Here is an 18,879-nt window from a genome sequence, read left to right as displayed (position 1 = left end):
TCGAGCCTAAATGCGCAACAATACTCATACCACTTAGGCCATTAGAGTGGTCCCCATTTTTAATGTAGTGTTAGTTTGCTGAGAAGAACCAGGAAGATTATTTAAAAGTTGTGTCTTATACCAGGGTTCATACAGAATTCTGAATGATAAATTCAAAGACTTTCAAAGACCATAAACATAGATTTCTAAGACCTATCTTCACTAATATTTTATATGCAAGTTACGTTATATGAGAAACTAACGAATACAAAATGCTACAATATTGTTTAATGATGAAATTAAACTGAATAAGTCATCATTTTACTTTACTACATTTGAATCTAATAACCTTAGACAATTTTATCTGTGATTATGGAAAGAAATTAAAATGTTTGGGTTTATTTAATTTTTCAAAGACTTTTAAAGACATTAGGGTCATCTGCTAAAGTCTGTCAAACTTTCAAGGCCTTGAAAATGCTACCTCATTTTTCACAAACTGTCAAAGACCATATGGACCCTGTTATACCATGAAAGTGTCGACTTTTGAAAATTATATTAGTTCAAAATTGTAACCTCTATTAATTGTAAAGGTTCATTTGAAATAAACCATATGTGAGACTTTGTAAAGTGAACCACTACCTGCATTATATTTCAAATGTGGGCATTAAGCAGATTAGGAAAGAGTCCATTAATAAAAAGAGACAAATTGCTGTAGGGAGAAATAATTAGCTAACTGATTCTGTCACTGCACCCCTAATTTATTTTATGACCTGTTACATGTATGGTATTTCCTTATCTTTAATACCAAAGAGACAATTCCTAATAAGGAACTAACTGGTAGTAGTAGGAAAAGAATCAGCTAGCTGATTATGTCCCCCCGCCCCCATTTGTTAAAGGAACCATTATATTTTGATATCTCACTTGTACGCCTTAAGTGTATTATCAAAGGGCCCATTAATGAAAAGAAACTATTTGGTTGAAGAGGGAAGAGAATGAGATAGCTGACTCTTTCCCCGTCCCCATTTGATAATTGACTCGTTACATATATATGCCACATGTGGCAATTAGCTTATTCCCAAAGAGTCCATCGTTGAAAAGAAACTAATTAGATGAGGGGAGGGGTGACTAACTAGAGAGGGAACTAATGGGTTGTAAGGGAGGTAGTAAGAAATAATTAAAGGGGATGGGGTGGAGAAATTGGCTCTTAAACCGTCTATGAAAATTACCAGTTAAGAAAAGGAAAGCTAACAATTTTATGGATTGATGTTGTATTATAACTGGATAAAAAAATCATTTTAAAAATGATTTGTATGTGGTTATAATGCCTGCACATTGTGAAATCAGCACTTTGACCATGGGTTCTTCAATATTATATAATTTGTTTTATAATACTCAGTATTTTGTAAAAAGCAATGGATCATCCAACAAATCAACACTGATAATCCAATCAACATAGTTTCAACAGTTCCACATCATCACCATTAGTATCAAAAGCCAGAGTAATAGGCCATGTGATCCAATAGAAGATCAAAGGTCAGAACTTCCATAGGACTGTACAGAATTTTGTTGGACTAAGGCTCATTGGCTTTGAGAGGTTGAATATTGTATGCACATCTAGCAAATGCCAGCTTAGTAATTCACACTTGAGCCAGTTAAAGAATGTTATCGGTTTATGATTTTCATCAAGAAGATGAAATGATAATGATTATGAGACAGTAGAGGCTGGTGTGACAGGAGAGAGTAAGTACAATTTATATTGTTTAAATGAATGCTATAGGCAATATAATAGCTCAAAATTAATCAACTGAAACACTTAACGATTAAAACCCTTTACATAGAAAATGGAAATTACTAAACTAATTTCTATATTTATGCAAATTAAAGAACTTGTGATCTTTCATTTTGAAATTTCAGTGAAAGGTTTAATTGTCTGCAAATGAGAACCATTGTTGCAAGATAGATACACAATGTAACAACGCAATAATCAGACAACCAGCCAGATTTTTGTGCACTGTAGAGGGCCATTTCACCTCCATAAATACATTTGTAACTGACACTAGATCCACACTATGTTAGTAAAATTAGAAGGTTTCTTGCATGGAAATGACAGGGTTATGTATTAAGTATGCTTTTTCATCATTTCTTAATAATAATAATAATAATAATAATAATAATAATAATAATAATAATAATAATAATAATAATAATAATAATAATTATGCTGTAAAGAAAAAGGAACATTGTTAAAGCTGTTATTAATAGATACATAAACATTTATCAGTTTTATAGGGTCAGGAATTGCTCTCCTCAACACATGGTCTTTGACTCAGTGGACAAGGAAAGATTTGCATGAATCTTGATGGCAGGGATATTGATACCTATGTAAAAGTGAAATGTAAGTTTATTTCTATATTTGACCTGACAATCTTACCAACTAGTGGCTTTTTCCCTCCAGATGCTAGTTAGGGAGATGGCAAAATATTATGTAAAGGTAATGACTTTTGTAGAACAAAATATGTTTTTCTATGGATATGTATTGCAGTTAAAAATGCAGATCAACTGGAATAGGGATTACATTTTACCCTGGCAGAAAATATTCAAAATGGCAATGTGTATCCTTACATACAATAATAACAGAATTATATGTGATTTATTGACAAGTTACATATGCAGCAGTTCTAATATCTGCTGGAAACACTTTCAGATCATGTTGGGTTTTTGACCAAATCTCATATATCATACATTTTTACGTTAATATGCAAATATGTAAGCCAGAAAAATTCAGCAAGCAAATTCATTCAGGGTGAGTAGCAAGCAAATATCTTGACCGAGACGCCAATCTCTGATATTAATTGCACCACTGATTACTACAGAATCAAGCTGCCATTAACTTGCTGACTGTGACTTAAGGTACAGTTCCCAAAGAATCAGGTTATAACAGTCTTAGTTTGTGACACCTATAATGATAGTCACACACCCTCCAAATATTGTGTGAACTTGATTACCTTTCAAGTTGGATAAGTAACTTTGACACTTACTTTAATCAATTAATTAACACCCCAACTAGAATAACAGATAAAAGTGCTACTACCATTAATCATGTTGAATAACCATCATGGTCTTTGAGACTGTCCTATCTTTGGGATCTACCTTAGGAAGGGATGAAAGTTATAATATACAAATATTTCAATTACAATGACATATTTTAGTATTTAACACATTACAAGTTAGAACTCACTGGTCATAGTCCTGAAAGGTAGGGGTCAGGAGGTTTCAGTAATGTAATAATAAAGCACTGGGATTTTCCATGGACAACCATAGAAGTAGCTCCCATTTTCAAATACCAATGGAAGGCTTGGGGAACTTTTGACTTTCATTGGATTTAGCACTTCCTTAACTGAAGACCACTATTTGACATCTCAATTGAACTGACTGTACACCATTATCATGGTCTCTTCCTGTGATGCCAAAAGAGCTGTTCAGAAACAATGCTCATGGCAGTTCACGCCTGCATCCTCTGGTACCAGAGGCTAGTGTACTAACCGTCTGATCCCCATCATAATAATCTAATAGTTAATTTGCTGCATCCACAATTACAAAAAAAATGCCCTGTGTCTTATAAGATCCTACTTAAGAGACATCAACTCGTTATGCAGAGAAGCAGTGTACAGGCTATTCTGTTTTGATTTTGTTTATGTAAGGGAATTTTATTTATGACTGAATATACCTTTACATGTCTGGATGACTGTATTATTTTATCATTTTTTACACTTTCCTTGGGATAGATGAGGATATAACTCATTTTATTAACTTTAAGTTCTAGCTTTTGTGTTGTAGTTTGTTATAGTCTATGGCATAAAACTGAGCAAATATTGTGATGAGAAGAAACAGTTATATATAATATTTCTCAAAATAAATTTTTATTCCTCTAATATTTTAAAATGTTAGCAAATAAAACAGAGCGTGTGTCATTCAAACTAAATCTTTCTGTCACGCTTTCTCTGTCATGCTATTTTCACATGCATATAATTGTTAGGCATGGTTTATGGATCCAGAGTTTTACTGCAAAGATGTCAAAATATATTCATATTGTATGTACTACCTTAATACATGTCACATTGGTTGCCTTGGGTTTTCTGGTGAAGCTACCAATATGATTTAGAAATGACTGACTTCAATTAAAAAATGTAATGTCATTTGGCAACACAATTGTTTTCATTAGCTTGTGTGCTTATTAATTGTGATTTATGTGCTTTCTTATCATTCTATGATTGCAAATGAAAATAAGACAGTTTTTCTTCTATCACTAGTTGTATGTCGAATACAGTTTATCAATACCCAATTCCAATAATAAAAGATTATTTAGTGCTAAGAGTATTACAAAACTTGAATAATACTAATGGTATGATGTGATCCTATACTCTATATTGATTCCTTCATTGTCACCAGCACAAGACTATTCATTTCAAGTACCAACATCATATTTAAGAAATTTGGACATAAAAGTCAATAGACTTTCTTTTATGAAAACAGTTGTAATCTTTAAAGTAACATTAATCCACAGGGCATAATGTACAAAAGGTTAATTTGTTCGTAAATAATTTATTTTCCAGTCCCAACGAGCAAGAAGAAAATGATCTGTCAATTATGATTTTCTTTGTAGGTAATCTCTCCAAAAGCTACTGGGCTGGTGGAGTACAATGCTGGTGCAATCTACATGCGACTACTGGAGGATCAATAAAGGACATACTGCAAAAAGCCATTTGGGAAACTTGAGAATGGAAATTTTGAATTTCAGTTTGCTGATGGTTTAGAAACAACATTAAATATGAAAGATATCCAGAAAATCAACACAATTTATTTAATCAAAAAGTTTGAACTAGAAGTAGCGAACAACTAAATATGTGTTAACAGAAAAGGAACACGAACAAATAAAGGAAGCAGTTGCAATATACATTAAAAGTTAAACACATGTATGAATTATTGAACCACTTTCAAGAGCTTCATTGGTTGGATCTCTTAGGTAAGACCTGCCTCCTTACTGCATCCCATCTCCTTTTAGCTAAAGAGTTTTAATTTGGAAGCACTGGATTTGACTGGTAGTAATAGTTCTCCTAAGTATTATGACTGGGTGATTATTATTGAAGAAACATTATTCTAGAACTGAATCATTATTAATGGGTAAAACAGCATCTCTGTATAGTCACTAGGTCACATCAATTTTTTTAAAATTATAATAGAAGACATGTCTTTAGAGTCTATAAAAATTTAAACACCTGTCTTTAAATCACGAAAGTTGAACCTCAGGCAATCTTTGAAATGGAATTTTTGATGCTGATAATATATGGAATATATCCTGATAAAACTGTCAAGATTTAAATATGTTACAAAATATCACAATTTAGAAGCAAAGATTTTACATAATTATGAACATGTACATTGTAACTTGAAACCAAAATATCACTATCTTTGTGTTTCCTGCTATATTTCAAGCTTGAGTCACATTTATTATGTAATGTCAGATTTAAAAATAAAATGGATTACATACTTGATAATATGCTTCCTTCTTATTACTCTATCTGACCTAAGTACTATCATCCAGTATGTGCCGCCAATCCCTTTTTTGAAATATTCAAATAAAGACAAAATATCAATTGAACGTTTTTTCCTTCATTCATTTACATTCTTATTGCATAGACAATTTGCTGGTTGAATAGATTATACATGTTAGCTGTACTGTACTTTATTTATGTGCTGCAAAGGTTTATGGCTTACTGAACGTCAACGCCAATTAAGTGATTCCTTACAAAGATTTAACAGGAACATACTGGTCATGTGTACTGAATTAAACGTGCACAAGTATGTCATCGCATCATTTTATAAGAAACTTAACAAAGCAATACCTGAAATAAAACAATTTCAGAAAGTTCTAAATTTACAGTTAAAATAAGGATATTTAATTGCCATATGTTGTTATTGTTAAACATGTGGGTATTTTAATAGCAATGTGGCATTATGTTTATAATCTCTATTCATTTCCTCTGGATTACAGCTCAGAAAACTAGACAGTATTCTGATTACACATTTATGAATGGTAGGGTTGGCACACATTAGAATGGGATGGTGGTGGGTGGAGGTAAAATAAATATTTTACCTCATGAATTTATGTTAAAAAAATAATCTTATAAAAATCACTGGCATGGTTTGGTATTTTGTCATTCATTAAATTTTAATGTTACACTTAAGTTCTGTAATCTATTATATGCATTTTAAAATGGCATGCAACAATGAGTAGTCCAACATAAGGATCACATATGTGTTCTTTATAGGTGGCTTTATTACAAATGAGTGTAATGTGCAAGGATTTAAGAGAAGGGCATGATACAACAGAATGAGAGAGAGAGAAAGTAAATGAGAGAGGAAGGCAGCAGATAGAGAGAAAGAAAAGAAATAATAGTTGGCCATGTACATATAAGTAGATGGATAGATAACAGATTAGTAAGACATTGCACATTGCACGATTACAATAAATTGAACTGTATATGCAATAAATGTAATTAAAGGCAGTTGTTAAAGTCAGTCAGGCAGTTGAGATTACAATCAAGTCTTATTAAGACTGGTTGAAGAGTTCAGGGATGGGAAAAGAATCATGCTTAAACAATCATGGTCACAGTACACAAGGATCCATGGAAGCAAAATCATCTGCAGGCAAACTTGATAGAAAATTGAAAGGGGAAAGGATTACATTTTTATAAGCAGGTGGCCACTAAACCAGACTTTGACTACTTATTGCCAAACTTGACTTGCAATTAAAAGGGTGCCCTACAGCATGAGTCTACTGTATAAACACTTGTTAAGAAATACAGTAACATTATTGTTTTATCATTCCAAGGTTTCATTTCAATCCTTCCTAACATTGGCTTATCATCCACTTATTTAAAAATGTATTTTATTTCTTTGATCCACACCTTCAGTTTATGACAATAGTTTCTGCTGTTATTAAACAAATATTTGCTAAACATATTTCTCCAAAAATTGGTTTCTACCTAAGGTCATACATGTACGTTATGGTGCGAGACTCTGAGGTGGATAGCTAAATTTGGCAAATTATACAGCTTTTAAACTTTTCAATTCTAACAGCCACACATGCAACTTTTACTAAAAGCTGTTTCTGACACTAGCCAAATTTTGGCTAAGCAGAGATTTATCCAAGATTTGGTTTCTGTCTAAAAGTCATACATGTACATTATGGAAAGGAACAATGTTGCAGATAGCCAAATTTGGACTAATCAAATTTACCTAGATATTGGTTTTGTACAACCACACATGTGGGTTATATCAAAAGGCATTGCAGACACTAGCCAAATTTTGGCTAAGAATATATTTATCCAAAATTCGGTTTCTACCTAAGAGTGTGAAGAACATCTTTGAGGAAATAACTAAATGGACATTAGTTGTGAACCAGCCTCACTGAGCAGGCAACAGGAAAACTTAGCCAAATTCTGGCTTATTTAAAACCTGCCTAGCTCCTCTAGCAAACAGTAAAGCTATTGAATAGTTTTATTGGTCAAAGATTCTCAGTATGTGCCTTAGCTACTTTGGGTTAAGAGATTTTAGCCCACAGCAGAGGCCTGATTTGATTAAATGAAAAAACTCAAGTGAAATCGGAAGCTGTTGTTAGGAGGTAAGAGGAAAACGTCTTTCCTAACACAGATAGCAGTGTAATGCCATGGTAATTACTGCAGTCACTCATGTAATGGAAGGTTAATACCCTTTTCCCAATCATCAAGAATCTTGTCCCTCTCCCACACAGAAGAAAACATCCTGGTTAGCCACATGATGCACCATTCACCTGTGGCTTTCGGCAAATAAGCAGATGTAGCCATCTTACCATTGGTGGACCAACATTTATGCTCTGAACTCGTGTGGCTGGAGTAGGATCCACAGTAACATGAGCCTCCAGAGATCGGTGGTGGAAGGCTTATTAAGAAGCTAGAAATAGTTTTCTCTCCGTTGCTACAGGTTCTAGAATTTCAGTCTCTCTCTCTCTCTCTCTCTCTCTCTCTCTCTCTCTCTCTCTCTCTCTCTCATGCACATACTTACACACACTCACACACACACACAACCTTTCAAGAAATATTACCCTACTTCAGACCAATAATTTAACCTTTAGTTTGATGACTGCAAGATTGTGAACTCATAACAAATATATTATTCATGCTCAAATTAATTTTAATTACATAGCACAGCATGTTATAACAAACAATCAAATTGTTCTGATGAAGAAAATTAGAGTTATTATGGATTTACACGTAATTTACCTGGAAATAATCTCCATAAAATTGGGTGAAGACATACACAGTAGGTACACCGATAAGAGTGACAATACTCAGCCACCAGGAGAGTTTGAACATGAAAATGACCACTCCACAACCTTTTATGAAATTTCTCAAGAAGATATTGATGTTCAAGCTTACTCTATCACCCACTGCAGAGGTGTCTGATGTGAGACGTGATGTTATATCACCTGAAAATAAAAAGAAGTCTGCTCATTTCTACAGATATAGGCAAGATTTCAATTTTCCTTAAACACTGATGATCCTAAGGCCCTTTTGTTCAAACAGTTTACACATAATATAAAAAAACAAGAAATATCATCCTATTATGTATGTAGGTGTGTATAAATGCATCAAACATTTATTATCATTAAAAGACCATATAATTATGGACATATCAGTTCATACATGGGCACAAAATTAGGTACCTGACAGCCCTGGGCAAGCAAATTTAACTTTGGGCAACCAAGATTCTCAAAGCCGACACCCAACCAAACAACTGGATTCTGGCTGCTTATCGTTTCTGAGGAATGTATTTAGTCTCACGTAAGATCAATAACAGTGCAGACTCTAAATTGTTGATTTTTTCATTCACTAAGCTAAAATTGGTTATGTCAAGTGCCACAAACTAAAATACAAGTTAATAAAAATGATTATTTTCACATCCGAAGAGATTTTGCTGCTATTTCATGCAGTCAAAACCAAGTTTTTCTTTATTTCATAACTAAATTCATAACTGAATTTACATTACCCTGTGCATAATAGAAATGACATGACAATTTGGGGCAACCAGATTTCCTGCTCTGGTTGCCTATGGGAAGTCTGAAGCACCAATGGCATCCAGGCTTTCTGAAAAATGTTCTGTCCATAATATAGATGGGACAGGCAGACAGTAACATAAAAACAATTTATATAATAACCTGATGAGTTCATACAAGTAGCAGTTCTGCTGAAGAACAATTTGCTCCTACCTGTTTTCACACTGTCAAAGAAGCCAATCTCCTGTTTAAGAATTGCAGAAAAGAGCAGGCTTCTAATCCGGATGTTAAGTCGACCAATACATAGTGACAAGCAACCTCCTCTTAACCCTGCAGCCAGGGAGCTGAAAATAAAAGGATCATGACATAAATGATGGCTTATATGAAAATCATAAAATTTGGCAGGTATAATGGTATAGTGAATTTTTAAAAATAAATATTCTCCTTGCTACCACTATATTTTCTTATAAATATTTTCATAACTATCATTGGATTTTACAACAAATATTCCCCTTTTTGCAATTAGATTTTCATAGCCCTACTGATCCAGTCAACTCCACTTATCTGCATATAAGTTATTTGCATAATTCACTTTTTTGCAGAAATCCTCAAAGCAGATTCTTTTCTTCATCTGTCGACAAATTCTTTCAGTTTATTTGCATATTGCTTAAAATATATGCATAATCTGCAGATATGAATAGATTTTTGTTCTTAAATTGCCTCCAGTCTGTCTCCAGTTGCATATTTAGGGATGATCAAATGATTACCTCCACAACTGACATGCACCTGGCTAGCAGACTTCACATTTGCATGGCCAAGCAAGATGATCCAACTCAAATTTAATATAACAACCTCAACAAGAGTCCCTGCAACAGATTGATGCTGATGTTCTACAGAGCAAAATGAAATTCAAGACCATTTCATCCTTTTAATTGAAGAGTGTACAAGAAATATAATATTTTTCAGCCATAAAAAGATCATCAAATTATGTTTTGCTCAACAGATTTGTACTCTGCATAGCGTTTGATTTGCAAAGAAAAATATTTTCCCAGGTTTTATTCAAAAGAAACAATATAGGTTTTGGGCATAGAGATCGCAGCATAGACAGCTGGAAAGCCAGGGTAATGGTAATGTTAGGCAGACTGACAGAGATCTATCAATAAAATCACAGGTAATATTAACATTATATGGCTTAACTTGACAAAGCATAGGACCATATGTACCAGAAGCCATATGGTCACAGAATAGCATGGATCAAGTGCTAGATGACCAGACAGTATGGTCAGCAGCCAATACAGCATAAAAGCTGAGGTACAGCTGGACAGTATGGCTCATGAGTCAGAGAGATGACTTGTATGGTTGTTAGCTGAGATGGCATCAAAACTAAGGCGCAGCTAGATGACATTCAAGTATAAACTCCATGCAAACAGACTTACAAGGCCAAAGGCCATGACTGGATATATGGGGGGAGAGGGGGAATTACGCCACCTGGGCAGCTTAGAATTGGGTGGAAACCCCACCAAAGTGTTGACAGTCTTCCTAAAACAGAAAGACAGAAGCATACAGAAACGGTCATTTAAGTCATTTATAAACTACATATGCCTAGAATTACAGACCCAAAGGTCATGCTCACACATGCAGGAGGATTTGCGCAACCAGTCTCCCAGCAAAGAAACAAATGGTCATTCAGTTTATTCAGAACAAGAATAAATAAGGGCACAAATGGTATACAAATAAAATAAACTCCATAACAAAGAAATATCTCGATATTTAAACATATATTACACAACTCTGAGAATATCAGTGATGTTTTTTTGAAGATTTTTAAAAGTCTTGTTCTGCGAGATAGCAGTCTATTGGAAGAGCTGTTAAATTTTTTAAAGAGACATGACCACTAATTGTTCTCAAGCTTAAAGCCCAGCTGAACAATACCACTGCTGAAGGACTTCTGCGAAAAGGACAGACGTTTTCCTTCATTGTGATGACGAAGATGCTAGCTGATATTTGGCAGTCATGGACAGACTAAATCAAGTTTTCCAAAATGAGTTGGTCAGTTTCAGCATCATAAAGCCAACGCTTAGCTCGACAATCCTTGAACTGGGCCATCTTGAAGTTAATACTAGGGAGGTAGAATTATTAAGTACGTATATACCATTACTATGCCTGAATCCATCAATGAGATAAGCCAACTGCATGATGCTGTGTTGATGCTTACAATCACAATTGGACCTACAATTGTATGAAAACAATAAGTCAGCTCACGAATATCAACAGTCTCGTTCTTTTTCAGGTACAGAGGCATATTATCAATAAAAGCAGGCATATACTGATATGAAGGAATCTATGCACATAAATTGAAGTCTTTGGGAAGAAATCTCTATGTTAATATCACCATCCGTACAATGGGAATACTGACAGGAAGATTTACAAGACAGCTGTCATGGCAGCCATACCAGATTTGTGATTGACACCATTTTTATTTTGTACCAACTAGTATCACAAACCCCATGATTGTATAGCAATCCATTTATGAGAAACAGACATAACATTATATTTATAATGGTCACCTGGGGGGCCATATTGTGAATCAGCATCATTGTCATTCTGAACCAACCAGACACTGTAAGAACTCTTCTGATGAAAACCCCGTTTCAAAATGACATTTCCAATTAAAAGGAGTAGCAGTTACAAGATTTTCATGATGGCCACCATGGTTGTCACATAAGACATCAGATCAGCACCATTTAATTTCAGACCAACATGACATTATTTGAAGCTTTTGTTGAAATCCGCGTGCTGCTCTTCATTTTGGAGAAGTAACAATGACAAGATTTTTCGGGATGGATGCTATGGTGGCCACATGGGGCATCAGATGCACAGTATTTTCATTTAGGAGCAACTAGACATCAAAGAGGAATTTTCTGGCAAATATATACTTAGGAGAAATATCCATAACAAAATTTTTAAGATGACCACTGTGAGGGCCAATTTGAAGGTCAGCTTGGTATGTGTTTGTGATTTGGATTTTTTACATAGCTTTTACAATTTTTCAGCCATTTGCCTACGATGTCTGCAGTGTGGCAGCTTATAGTGATGTCTAGCACTGGGGCATCATGCCGCAGACATGTTGCATGATGTCCCACCCAGACACATTATCCTGACACCAGGCCAACCAGTCCTAACACTAACCACTAAATGCTGAGCGCTAAGTGAGGCTTCTGTTAGTACCATTTTTGTAAGTCTTTGGTATGACTCAGCCAGGGATCGAACCCACGACCTCCAGAATCTGAGCTGGATGCTCTAACCAGTAGGCCACCGGAGTGCTCGGGTCAGCTTGGTACCATTTTCATTTACAAGCATCTAGATATCATAAGAAGTGATAGATGCATGTTCATAAGACTATTGATTCAGGAGAAGAAATGATACTAACAGTTTCATTTAAGAGCACCTGGAAAAATAGATAAATATGTGTGTTAGGTTTCATGGCAATTGTCATTGTAGTTTATGAGCAGCAATAATAACAACTTGAGCAAACGAACAGCTTCATCATGGACATACAACAGACTGTCCAATAAGCTTTTCTGATCTATGAGCAGTAGAGCTTAAAAATAACACATATCAGAATTATTTTGGAAAGTTGTTGTTGTTGTTGTGGGGTTTAACGCCATTTTTCAGCACACGATAGGCTATGCATGGCGGCCAGTATTAATGGTGGAGGAAAAACCCAGGAAAACCCCGGGAAGAACCAGCAACCCACGAGAAGCTACTGGCAAGCTTTCTCACATACCCACATTAGCCGAATCCTAGACTCGAACCCACGCCGACAGAGGTGAGATGGCAGTGATCCGTAACGGAAAGCGCTTTAGACCACTCGGCCACTCGGGGCACCTATTTTGGAAAGAGTAGGTCCATTCAAAGTGACAATGCCAACAAAGCACCATATTAAAGAGACACCCCCAAAACAAATTCCACAAAAGGATATATGCTGCACTGGATGCTGAAGCAAAATGATTTGTAAAGGTTAGTGATGACAAGATATGTGTCACTATTTGGATTCACGTGACAATAACGTGGAGAATGAGAGAATGACTCCAAAGATACAGAGCCAATGCCATCTTCACCATCATCGCCTTCTTATAATAATAATAATAATAATAATAATAATAATAATAATAATAACAATAATAATAACAATAACAATAACAATAATAATAATAATAATAATACTATCCTGTATTTATCCAGGGTGACATAATAAGATAATAGCTAGTTTACAGCTACATTATGATCCTGTGATTAAGACGAATAGACAAAAGTTTAATTAGTAAAAGTCTACAAGATTAACATCTACTACATAAAAGAAAACAAACATAACTGAATACAAATTATACAAGATCAATATAATTTTATCACAAAGACATATAATGCCTACCAATTAAAAAAGTTATGAAGTCATAAAATCAATCTTACTCATTAAATTATCTACCGAGTTAAAAGCTATAACATTAGGTGCTTGTTTACTATCATGCTGCAAACTATTCAATGAAAATGTACCAGCGTATGGACGAGGTTTCTTAATACACTCTCAGAACTTTTTGTATAGATAAATTATTGTCTGAGTTAGTTGTGTATTCCTTGCATTGATGTTTCTTAGAAACTTACAAAAAAATTAACATACGCATTTCTTAAACTACTTAAAGCCTTGAAAGTAAAAAAGTAGGAACAGCCTCTTAAAAATAATAATTTACACCATTCTATGAGTGTTGATTAGTGCTGATACTCCATGTAAACTGATATAATTCTTTGGAGTCAACTAATATATATATATATATATATATATATATATATATATATATATATATATATATATATATATATATATATATATATATATATATATATATATATAACTGAAGGCAAATGATTCTAATTTTAAAATGTAGAAAACCAATAAAGGACATTTCATCATCATGAATAGTATATAAAGAATGTAAATTCTATGTCTGTGCTGTCATAAATTCAAATTTACAGTTACATAAATTTTATTTTTCAAATTCAAGTTCAACTTATTTATTTCCTCCGGAACACAGATACTTGTCCCTGGTATTAATCACTGATCAATCTATCCATCTAAACATCTATCTAAAGAGGTAATTATTATTTAATGGAGGTTATTTCCCTTTAAATGTATCCGCTCTTTATTTGCATGATCCAGATATCTGCATAAAATTCCTTGGCCAATGCACATGCGGCAAATAAGTGGAACTGACTGTATTTCAATGACTGTACTTACTGGATATCACAAAAATGTTGGAAGCAGAGATCATTTAAAGAAGAACACAAAGGTATCAGCCTACATCTCATCTAAGAATTAGTTACACTTACAAAGGTATTCAATTTTAAACTGCTGCTTACCATAAGCCTTTAAACAATAAAGACAGGTGGGTATGTGAGAAAGCTTGCCAGTGGCTTCTTGTGGGTCGGTGGTTCTTTCTGGGATTTTTCCGGGTTCTTCCTCCATCATTATAACTGTCCTCCATGTATAGCCTATCGTGTGCTGAAAAATGGCATTAATCCCAACAACAACAACAACAACAATAAAGATAAATTGCATTGTACAATCAGGCACTGTGACAAAATGTATAAAATCCAGGAGCCACTAATCAAGGTTACTTTATAACAAGATATTAAAATTACAGGTTAGGACCTTTCACCAGTATTATCATCCTTTGGACTGGTATATTATTTATTTATTTTTTACTAAAGTAAGAATTAAGTCAATAATATTACATTCAACTTATGAGTTAAGTTTCACAAACACACACACACCCCTTGGCAAAATCAGTACTAGTTACCTGCCCAGTGATATCAGTGACATCATTATAATAGCATTGGTGAATTCCCCTTCAGATCTGTCAATTACAATTCCATCCACAACCTTTCCTGTATAAAATGGTACAAAGATTTCACCTGAAATTGAAATGAAGCACACAGTATAGCCTCTGTATAGGAGCAACCTGCAGGATAGACACATTTTCACTGTAAGGGAGGTGGCAGTGGATGTGAGGCTACAATGGGTTTTTTTTTTTAAACTGCAGAGAATGGAAAATGGGACCATGTCAGAATAAGAGAATATTGTTTACAGCAAGTGATTGCTACCAGAGGATGCACTGCATATTACAGTGTACATTATTCAACTATTTCCATGCTTGGTAATTTTCCTCCAATTAAAACAATTTTTTTCAGATAAATAACAATATGTGCATGCAATTGACAAGTAATACCAAAATTTGAATATATGAATTTCATTGTTGACTACACAAACCCATTATGCTTGGAGTACATTTGCCTTAAACGATTGTCTGAACAAAAGAAACAAAAAGCATTGTAAATTACAGATATTATGAATCCAAAGTAACTATCAAAATTGATGTAAAATTGCAAAAGGCAAAAATGTATTCAATGAACATGATGAAATGATAATGCTGTGCATGACCAGAGCTACAATCAGATTCAAAATATCCAAAATATAATAAAAAATTAAAGATATAGCATGTACAAATGTCTGTTACAATGCTTCCTACGACTGGCCATTCCAACAACTGATGATGACAAAAGGATACAACCTAAAGGTCAGTAAGACATCGTGCCTCCCTCAGTAAGAAAAATCTGAAGTGCATCATTAAAATACTTCTTAATCTTACTGTATCCACTCACACGTTTATTACAACTAAAATAAGAAAGACTCTGACCTGCCATTGTATAATGTGCCAGCAGATCTGGGAATACGTTGTTTTTTCTACTGATTAATAAACAGGAGACCAAGATCTGCTGGTGCATTATGTGATGGCAGATCTGGTTCTCACCAGTTTTCAGTTGGATTTGACTTATGAGAGTATATGCATTATTGGCCTTAAATGTAAATATTATAAACTTTAAATACCAGTCTACTGATACCTACCTACAGTCGCTGCTGTCAGGAAGAAAAAGGCTACTAAAAGAAGAGTTGTATCTGGTTTGGAGTAGGACAAAAGGCATAAAATTGTAGTTTTCTTTCCATCAGGCATGCTGCTGTTGGGATTACGTGCATCTACTGCTGGGGAATTTTCATGACAATCCATTTTGCCCAAGAGAGGCTTGCGTTCTTCATGATGGTCATCGTTAATGCTTGCAAGTGACTGTCTTTGTGCATGTATTTCTATTTTCTGTATTAATTTATACTGTAGAATTATGAGAATAGCAGAGAAAAGTGTCCAGGAAAACAATAACCAAAACCAGACACTGTACAGATTTTCTTCTATTTCTGACCATACTAAAAGTTTGATAAATGTATACATCCATATAAAACCAAGCAAAAGAGTCAGACAATGTTTTAAAGACTTTAATCGTGACAAGGTATCTTTCATATTTACTAACAATGCCAACAGTATGCCAATTTGAACACAAAAACGCAACATTCCTTGCAGCCACAAGTCAAACAATGACCTATCAAAGGCATACTCCCAAAGAAAATGTTGGTAAAAGTCCTTGCCATAAGTGAAGAGAATTGTTGAGACAGTAATATCAACAATATTAATTACAGCAACAATTATTGTGGAAGTTAATCTTTTCATTTCGGTGTTTGGATTGGAAAAAATGTGCAGATCTACAAATGTTAAATGCTCAGGCCCCAAGTTCATTCATCTTAATTAACAGATGTTGCCTCTTTGTTGATGTCATGATTAAAACCATTTATATATCTCGTCAAGGATTTACTGATGCCTCATCAAAATTTTATCGATAATATATACAATGAGCATGCTTGCCAAACCAGAAAACAAAAATGACCATTTATTTGTATTTACACATGATGTTTCCTTTTATGAGAAAGAAATGCATGGTGCTGGGGTGTTTATTCAACTCTATTGATCTATATATAGCTAACAAAATTGGAATCTAAAACTATTTATTAGTCGTTGAAAAGTGCCAACCCATTTTCATCTACAAACGTATCAGCCTGTTTACAAAACATGAGACAAAATTTTAACAATTTTACAAGCAAAGAAAAATGTATACTATGCACCTAAAGTATAATACAAAATGTGTACAAACAAAGCAACACATGCAGCTCAGAAAATATTGTCTGAGAAGACAGAGATAATCAAGATCCAAACTTGAACTGTCTACTTCACAAACACAAATATCTTCAAGACTGCATTTAAATATTCTACTGAGACTAATACTTAAATGAATAATTTTCAATAGATCTTTAAACAATGAAACATCTTTACATATATTTCTTATATTTTATTAAATAAAATTCATCTGTAAAAAGTTATACCTAAATTATTTGCCTACATTAATGTCACAAATGACTATAACGAAGCATTTTTAGTGCACACCAAAATCAGTTCATATTTGACATAACATATTTATTTTGAACACATTTTATTTCAACTCTCTCCTCTTCACTCAGCCTAATTGTTTGTTTGTAATGTTTTGTTACATAACCTGCTTTCAATAATAAAGAGTGTTATTATGTATAGTTTTAATGCTACAATAATTTTAAGTAACAATCCACAAATATACATACATGTAAAAAATATACACATCACAAACCCATTAGCCTCCATAAATAAACACATCAGAATAATGCTGCTGTAACAAAAAATCAATATCACAAACATTAATCTAAAGATAAACAATAAATTTACATACCTGCCTTTTTGTTATGTAAATATTATGCAATTTAAACAAAACCTACTAAATGCAGTATAAACTGTACACAGTTGCATGCATATGCATGTATAAATGAACAAAATACTTACTGTTAATGATGAGATTTTCTATGGAAAGACTTAGTGAAGTTTGCAGTTTTTATATTTTACTGTGTACCAATTTCTGAAAACTTTGTAAATAATGTACGTTAAACTAACACCATCAAAAAAACATATCTGATAGTGTTTATTATGATGTGAAACTATAGGGAATGCTCATTGCTCAAAGTCAGATTCAAAAATGTGTTTATCTAGAAAGACCAAAAACTAATGGAATAGATTTCTCATTTGTTTTTGTACATAATGTGAAGTTTCACATTCCCTCTTTATTTCATTTTACTGAATAGAACTGAATAAAATCTACTGTGGCCAAATATGAGCAAAAATATGCAATCCTCCTTGCCTCTTACTCACCTAAAGGTTACACAATACACTATACAAGATAAAAATATCTCTGGTGCTTTCATCTTCACTAAAAATAAGCTTTCAGTGACCAAAGCAAAGTAACTCAGTCAGTGTGACCAGCATCCTTAATTGTGAATCTCCGTGACAAAAACACCGCCACACAAATAGAAACCAAAGTAAGAACAAATGCAAATATGTAAAATGTTTCCTCATCAAAGATGTCAGTAAAGGCTGGAATTCGTGCTGCTACTATGTCCACAATCTTCTTCTCGTGGCTATCATCTGCCAACATGGCGACTTGCCCTGGTCTGCAAAAGAGAAAAATGGCTATAACAACAAGAATTTTATCAAGTCTAAAAGCTTGCTGGTAATGTCATCTAAATTGTTCATTATTTTAATAAGAAAAGTCACAAACATGACGCATTAGAACCCTGACAAAAATCTGATGTTCCAAACTAGAAATGAAACTGATAATGTTATGCATGCTTGACTGTCCTTGGTTTGGTTTGGCATTTGACATCATGGCAACATATGTCATATGTAGTTCATTTTGTGCCATGGCTAAAAACCAAAAAGTGATTTTCCCAAGAACACCACATGAGCTGCTATGATGATAAAATTTGAACAGGCATCCTTTCAGTCATA

General features: G+C 33.9%; 1 protein-coding gene across 1 annotated transcript in view; it reads right to left on the bottom strand.

Annotated features, from left to right (window-relative positions):
- LOC149774043 (ABC-type oligopeptide transporter ABCB9-like) overlaps positions 1-18,538 on the bottom strand; it is a 103,163-nt gene extending 84,625 nt beyond the window's left edge. The window contains exons 1-4 of the mRNA XM_089945867.1: positions 16,035-18,538; positions 14,929-15,043; positions 9,287-9,417; positions 8,301-8,506 (exon numbers count right to left, since the gene is read on the bottom strand). Coding sequence (XP_089801993.1) covers positions 8,301-8,506; positions 9,287-9,417; positions 14,929-15,043; positions 16,035-16,752 — 1,170 coding nt within the window. The 5' untranslated portion in view covers positions 16,753-18,538. The remainder of the gene's footprint in view (positions 1-8,300; positions 8,507-9,286; positions 9,418-14,928; positions 15,044-16,034) is intronic.
- Positions 18,539-18,879: the final 341 nt, after the last annotated feature.

The sequence above is a fragment of the Sinohyriopsis cumingii genome, unplaced genomic scaffold (assembly GCF_028554795.1).
Source record: "Sinohyriopsis cumingii isolate HCF-2022 unplaced genomic scaffold, ASM2855479v2 utg000441l, whole genome shotgun sequence".
NCBI classification, from domain to species: domain Eukaryota; kingdom Metazoa; phylum Mollusca; class Bivalvia; order Unionida; family Unionidae; genus Sinohyriopsis; species Sinohyriopsis cumingii.
This window is presented reverse-complemented; position numbering and strand designations above follow the sequence as displayed.